At 45.1% G+C, this 7633-nt stretch overlaps 1 protein-coding gene across 1 annotated transcript; it reads right to left on the minus strand.

Annotated features, from left to right (window-relative positions):
* Positions 1–1043: 1043 nt before the first annotated feature.
* On the minus strand, positions 1044–3586 carry Tlr1 (toll like receptor 1). Its single transcript, XM_005359255.3, has one exon. It carries the CDS (start codon positions 3543–3545, stop codon positions 1158–1160), a length of 2388 nt encoding a protein of 795 aa, XP_005359312.1. The 5' UTR covers positions 3546–3586; the 3' UTR covers positions 1044–1157.
* Positions 3587–7633: the final 4047 nt, after the last annotated feature.

Consider the following 7633-nt stretch of genomic DNA (forward strand, 5'->3'; position numbering starts at 1 on the left):
TTTATGGTAAACCCTCATATCCTAGCACACTGGGACACCAGTCCCAGAATAAGTCTGGGTGTGCCAGCCTTTGATCTGTTCACTGTAATGGACTTCCCTGCTTCCCCGTTACATACTGAGGCTTCCTTCAACACCCAGTGGAAAAATCTAACCTACCATTTCTGATTTTCTCAGCTTTGTTTTGTGCTTATTTTGAGACAGGGTCTCTCTCCAGAGCCCTGACTGTCCTGGACCTTGCTCTGTAGACTAGGGTGGCCTTGAACTCACAGAGATCCACCCACCTCTGTCACCTAGGTGCTGAGATTAACTACCTATTATTTCTAAGATGGCCACACTAAATAACCTCTGAACCTCACTGTATGTTCCTGTTTCATTATTCCTTCTGAATCTGGGGACACACAGGCCGCTGGGATTCACTGGAAGCTCCGTAGAAGAGGGTTTTTATTCAGCACATACATGCAGTCATGCATAGACTGCCATCCTCTGCCCTTCAACCCCTCCATCAAGTGGAAACCGAGACAAGAGCTTTATGTGCAGGCAATGTATGTGGAAACGAACTCTCAGGACCTAAGAGTGAAGGGCCTGGGAGGGCGAAGTGAGAAGGAAGCATGGGAAAGTCAGCCTGAAGTGAACTGAGTCACAGTTCGTCTACTGCTAACCCAGCACACAGACACACACACCCGCAGAAGGCAGGGCTGCTCCCAAGTCTACCAAAACTTCCATGACAGTGGTTATAGCAAAGAAGCCAATGAATCCCTTAAGTGGTGGAAATTGGTTTGGAGCTGGACTAGAGCACTGGCTGCTCTTTCAGAGAACCCAGATTCGATTCCCAGCACCCACACGGCAGCTCCAGTGACTCAAATGCCCTCTGCTGCTCTCCGAGGGCACCAGGCATGCATGTGGTATACAGAAATAAATCAGGTAAGATACAATATTTATATACAAAAAAACCAGTATTTTTTAAAAAAAGAAATAAATGATTTCAACAAATATTAAAGTACTCTACTAATTTTTATTACCACACACTAGTGGTAAACTTGGGCTTAAAATCACTAATTCCTACATTATAATGTCAGATCATTCTTAAGTTCATGAGGATGCCAATAGCACCACTATCAGAACTGCCCAAAGCGGCAAGCCTGATGAGGTGAATATTCTTATCTCTGTATGTGACATGTAGTTTCTGCTTGGCTAACCAGCTTGACATTAATGGTTGCTCTTAGGTTTGCCCAAAAAAGTCTATGTTTGCTGTTCTCCATAGGCCATTCCAAGTAAGTCCGCTGCGCCATGAGAGATTTAAGTTTGTGGTAGTTGCTAGGGATGGAGTACTGTGGAATGGGCTCCAGCAAGATCAGGATTAAGTTATCAGAGCCTTCGTGGAAGAGACTGTGATGGGCAAAGTAGAGCTCATAATGGCACCACTCACTCTGAATGAAGTGGGGAGACAACACAAAGATGGACTTGTAACTCTTCTCGATGGAATGGATGATATTCTCCATGATGCTCTTGCCAGGGATAAAGTTTCTCTCATGGAGGCAAACCCGTATGCCATCTTTCTCTAGGTTTGGTAGTAATTCATTCTTCACCCAGGTGGAATCATGTCCACTGTATGAGACAAAAGCATGGAATTGGAGTTTCCTCTGGAGTTCCTCTTCGGGGACGTTCCTGGCCCTGTGCCGGGTCTGTGTCCACTGACACATCATCCTTAGGTACCAGGGCAGATCAAAGTAGAGCCAGAGGAAAGCCATGATGGCAGCCAACACCAGCAAAGTGGCCCCGACGGTGACAATCAGCAGAACAGTATCACAGGACAATGGAGATATATGGAAGTCCTGCAGTGGGGTCCCCTTAGTGCTTTCTGGGGAGTCACACCTGTAAGAATCGGGCCAGCCCTCTACCACTTCTCCTGACACGTGGCCTATGTTTTTGATAAACTCTCTCAGCTCACATGTACATCGGAATGGGTTGTTCCCTGCTGCTAAGGACCTGATCTTCTGACAGCTCTGGAAGAAATCCACTGAGGGATGGGAAACTGAATTATGCTCGATGACCAGCACAGAAAGGCTGCCGAAGGCCCCGCATCCGGGAAGGTCCACTAAAGAATTGGATGCAACATTGAGTTCCTGCAAAGCTTGCAGGTAGGTGATATCTTTAGGGATGTTCATTATTCTGTTGTTGTGAAGGTCAAGGACCTTGACCTTTGGGGGCAAGCATCTGAAGACAGAGTCAGTAAGCATATTTGAGGACAAATTTAAAACTAGCAAACTCTCCGTCCAGGAGCATAGGTTTTCCTCCTCGCTGTACTGTAGAAAATTCTGGCTAATGTCTAGTTTTTGCAGTGATTTCATCTCCACAGACATAAGAATTATATTTTCGAGTTTTTTTAACTGGTTCTTTTGTAAACTAAGTATTTTCAATTTAATTAAGTTTCTGCAATCTTCAAAAACCAAGTCTGTTAAGAGGTTATCTGTGAAGTCCAAATACAGAAATGGGCTAACTTTTAACGGGCAAAGCATGTGGAGCATGCGTGTTCCAGACACCGTGAAGTTTTGGATGTTCATATTGGAAAAGATACCATAAATGTATTTTTGTGGTAAACTGTACACTTCACTGACAACTTGATGTATTGACAACGCCTTTAGAGAAGTGCCAGAATAATTGAAATTTCTGAACTCAACTTGACCTTGTAGTGTCATGTTTGAAATTGAGAAATACTTTACGGGTGCATGCCAAACAGACTGGAGGATATCAAGGAAGGAATTCCATGTTGTGTTAATGTTGTTTAAGGTAAGACTTGATAGCCCCGGATTCTTTCTAAGCTTTAACAAAACACTTAAGAAATAAGAACAATTAGAGTTTCCAGGTCCACACTTGATGTTAGATAGTTCCAAACTGTTTACAGTGCTGACTGATACATCCAGCGTAAAACGAAATTCTCTTTTCTCGGGGAAAACAACATGCAGAGCCCCAGTGTTAATGTGCTGAAGACATTCAGGGTCTTCTCTTTGCCCGTAAGTGTCTCCTAACACCAGCAAAACCTCAGTGATATTCAAATGAGCAATTGGCTGCACACTCACGCTTTGCACCTGACTACCACTCAGTCCCAGAAATTTTAACTGGGACATGTTGCCAAACTCTTTGCATATGGGAAGGGCATCAAACGCATTGAAGGAAAGATCTAAATGCTTGAAGTTGGCTGTGGGGTGGCAAGAAATCACCCTTAACTCATTGTGGGACAAATCCAAATATTCCAGTTCCGTGTTGAATTTGAAAACACCGATATCAAGGTACCGGAGTCTGTTGTAGGACATCACCAAGGCCCTCAGCTTGGACAGCGAGAGGATGTCAGAAGTCTGGAGTTCAGATATATTGTTTTGTGATAGATCTAAAGTAGTTGTTGTCAAGGGTAGGTCCTTGGGAACATGGGTGAGGTTTGCTCTCGGCCTCTTAATGATAAGTTCACTTCCACTGGATAATAGGATATTGATAAGTATCGATCCCAAGACAATGATAACATAGAAGATGATGGAATTTATTTTAGTCATTGTATGGCAATAAACATTCCTGAGACAGCTGTTATATTCTTCAGAGCACTTTCCCACATGGGTACAGATCCTAGGAAAAATTCACATGAAATGATTATATGAAGTCAGATATTAAACAGCTTTTGTTATTAGAGATTTATGAAATGAAGGCTATGCTCTTTAGAGTTATACAACTCAAAATCAAGAAGACTGATAAATTTGGTAGCTGCTGAATAGATGGACAGTAGGTACTGTGTGTGTGCATGTGTGTGCGTGTGTGTGCGTGTGTGTGCATGTGTGTGTGTATGTGCGTGTGTGTGCGTGTGCGTGTGTGTGCATGTGTGTGTGTGTGCGTGTGTGTGCATTGTGTGTGTGCATGTGTGTGCGTGTGTGTGCATGTGTGTGCGTGTGTATGTGTGTGCATGTGTGTGTGTGCATGTGTGTGCGTGTGCGTGTGTCTGCCACAGGGCATGTGTGGAGGACACTTGTGGGCGTCAGTTTTCTCCTTCCACCACGTGAGACCACCCAGAGATTAAGCACAGCTTGTCAGGTTTGGCAGCAAGTACCTTTACCCACTCTGCCATCTTGTTAGCCCCAAACAACTTTATATACCGTAGGAACTGGAGAAAGTCACAGAGAGCACAGCTCCGCTGATGCCTGTACTTCTCGTCCCCAGAATAAACTGCTGTTGTTTTAAGCTACTAAATTCATGATGGCTTATTGCAGGAACTATAGAGTTGGAACACAGATGGCCTACAGACACTCCTTATGCTGTATAGCTTAATGTCAACTTGACACAAGCTAGAGTCATCTGAAAGGAAGGGACCTCAATTGAGAAAAAGCCTCCATAAGATCTAGCTGTAGGAATCCACCAGGATGACCACAGCTAAGACCATAAGCAATAGTGGAGAGGGTACCTGAGCTGGCCTTCCCCATCATAGAAACTTCATCCAGCAACTGATGGAAGCAGATGCAGAGAACCACAGCTAGAAATGGGCCAAGCTCCCAGAGTCCAGTAGAAGAGAGGTAATATGAGCAAAGGGGTCAAGACCAGGCTGGGGAGGCCCACAGAAACAGCTGACCTGAGCTAGCTGGGGCTCACTGACTCCAGACTGACAGCAGGGGAACCTGCACAGGACCAAACTAGGCCCTCTGAATGTGGGTGACAGTTGTGTGACTGGGGCAGTCTGTGGGGCCACTGGCAGTGGGACCAGGATTTATGGTTTTTTTGGAGTCTTATTCGCTTTGAAGGAATACCTTACTCAGTCTAGATAAGGAGGGGCGGCTTGGTCCTGCCTCAAAGCGATGTCCCAGACTTTCTTGACTCCCCATAGGAAGCCTTACCCTCTCTGAGGAGTAGATGGGCGGGTGGGAAGGTGCCGGGAGAGGGAGGACGAGAGAGAGAAGGAGCTGGGATTGATATGTAAAATGAGAAAAGATTGTTTTAAAAATAAATTTAAAAAAAGAAAAGGAAGGAAAAGAAATAGAATTCAAATAAATATTTCAACGCTTTTACAAAGAAAAAAAGATTGGACGATAGGGCATTTTCCTAACCAGTGATTGATAGAAGGGGGCCCAGTCCATTGTGGGTGGTACCCTCCCTGGGCTGGTGATTCTGGGTTCTATAAGAAAGCAGACTGAGCAAAGGGTAAGCAGCCCCCCTCCACGGCCTCCAGATACCCACTCTATTTGAGTTCCTGCCCTGACTTCTCTCAATGACAGACTATGGTATGGAAGTGTACGCCAAAGAAACCCTTTCCTCCCCAAGCTGCTGGGCCATGGGGTTTCATCTCAGCAACAGTAATCCTAATTAAGACAGTTCCCCGGCTCTGGCCCTCTCAAATACTCATTCAAAACCAATGCTGAGACTCATTTCACGTCCTTTAATGCTTTGACGTGCGAAGTTCAGGTGTCCCGTGACTCTGAAAAGACCCCCTGGGAGGCAGAGTCTCAACTACCCCGGAATCACTGGCATCACTGTGATTACCTGGACAAGTCTTGGACCTAACTTTGGTCTTACTCAAAAGCTGATAAAGATCACAATTAAGGCCATTCATTCATTCATTCATTCATTCATTTATCCAGCCAATATGTATCAGTGTTTGGGAGCCCAGATGCAGACCAGTGAAGAAGAGTAACTCCTGTCTCTCAAAGCAAAGCCCTGTTAATACATAACTCATTTTAATTTCATGCAGTAGTTAAAGAGTAATCTAGAAAAATGAATCAGGGTAACTTTAGGTCTGATATAGTGCTAAGGAATTCGTTTTGACTAATTCCCTGGAGAAAGTCTTTTGAGATGACCTTGGGGTAGAAATCGAAAGGAAGCCAAGGAGCTGAGGGAAGAGCCCTTCTAGCAAAACACAAACAAACAAAAGGTAAATATAAAGTCTTGAGATGGACCTGCGGTGAGCTGCTCTGAGGGACAGGGTAGCCAGCAAAGTCCGGGATGAGGCAAACACAAGAGGCATCGGGGCCAAGATCACTCCAGGGCTTGTTGGTCATGGCAAGGAAGCAGGGTTAGATCCCATTATTAGATACTTCTGTTGCTGTGATAAATACCCTAGCAAGAGCAGCTGAAGGAAGAATTGGCTTTATTTTAGTTTGTGGTTCCAGGGAGACAGAGTCATAATGGTGGAGAAGGCATGACCACTGGAGGGGCTCCAGGGGGACAAAGACATTATGGTGGAGAAGGCATGGCCGCAGGAGGGGCTCCAGGGGGACAAAGACATTATGGTGGAGAAGGCATGGCCACAGGAGCAGGAAAGCCTGCGGATCACCTTTCCATCCACACACAGGAGGCAGAGCAAGAGGGAGGGAGGAAGTGAGGTAAGGCTATTACCTTCAAAACCCAGCCCCAATGACAAATATACTTCCCCCACAAGACTCTACCTCGTAAAGATTCCAACACCTCCTAAGGAGCACCAACTGGGGACCAAGTGTTCAAACACACGAGCCTCTGGGGGACATTTCACATTCAAAACCCAACAGAGCCTACGAGTCACAAGGATACTGAGTCATAAGAATAATTCACTCATTCGATATTGGAGGGATTCGAGGCTGGAAAAACTTCAGAAAACCTTTTTTGTTCATTCATCAAATGGATACGTCCCCCTCAGACACACCAGACATTGTTTGGGGTTGTGCCCATTGCTCTAGTTATCAGCCCCTGCCTGTGACCTTGGATGCTGTCTGTCGTCCCCTTTCCAATGGTGGGAGGACAGAGGGAGCTGAGCTGAGCTGAGCATTCGAGGCTTTTTACAGACTGTACAGCTCGGCATCTGTCTCAGGAAACTGATTCAGCCCCCCTAGACTGGCATTAAAGACAAGCCACCAGCATACCAACAAAGAGCCAGATCCTGCCCGCATGTCCCTCACCAGACATCAAATGGCGCAGACAGACCTAAAGAATTCAATTCTGAGAGGTAGCCCTGTGCTATAAAAGTTCCCCAGGCTAGACATGCAGAGCTCTCCCCAGGCTGACCTTTCTGCAGGGGTGTCCACGAATGTCCTGGCTATTCTGAGTTCTCCACCAGGAAATCTCTGAGCAATAAAGATGACCGCGTCAGCCTTCACGTGAAAAGCAAGGCTAGCCTTTGCACCGCACTGATTGCCCTGGGAAAGGCCGAGAAATGTCCCAACTATCCCGCTCCAGCATCCCAAAGACCTCCACATGTGCACATGCGAATGCAGGCACACACTCCAGATAAAGAAATAAGTGTTTTTCAAAAAATTAAAGTATTATAAACATTAAGAAATCAATTTTAGATATTTGTTTAGAGACTTTTAGATATTTAAATAATTTTAGATATTTGGAGCTATAAATTGTAGATAATAAACTTGCTAAAGTTACTGAAAATCAGAATCTAAATTTTCTTGTTCAAACAAAACCAAATTCCTGTTGTTACCGTTTTTGTTTTTGGGACACCTCCCAATACGTAACCCTGGCTATCCTAGAACTTACTTTGTAGCTATGTAAAATGGATGGTCTCAAACTCACAGTGATCTTCCTGTCTCAGCCTCCAAAATGCTGGGATGTATGTAGCACCATGCCCTGCCAAAACATCGTTGAGCAGAGTCTTAACGATAGTCACTGACCCCGTCTATTTTAG

The sequence above is a fragment of the Microtus ochrogaster genome, linkage group LG1, assembly GCF_000317375.1.
Source record: "Microtus ochrogaster isolate Prairie Vole_2 linkage group LG1, MicOch1.0, whole genome shotgun sequence".
Classification (NCBI taxonomy): domain Eukaryota; kingdom Metazoa; phylum Chordata; class Mammalia; order Rodentia; family Cricetidae; genus Microtus; species Microtus ochrogaster.

Bases quoted from the DNA above. Each gene is read 5' to 3' on its own strand.
- Tlr1 (XM_005359255.3), bottom strand. From the start codon at position 3,545: ATGACTAAAATAAATTCCATCATCTTCTATGTTATCATTGTCTTGGGA.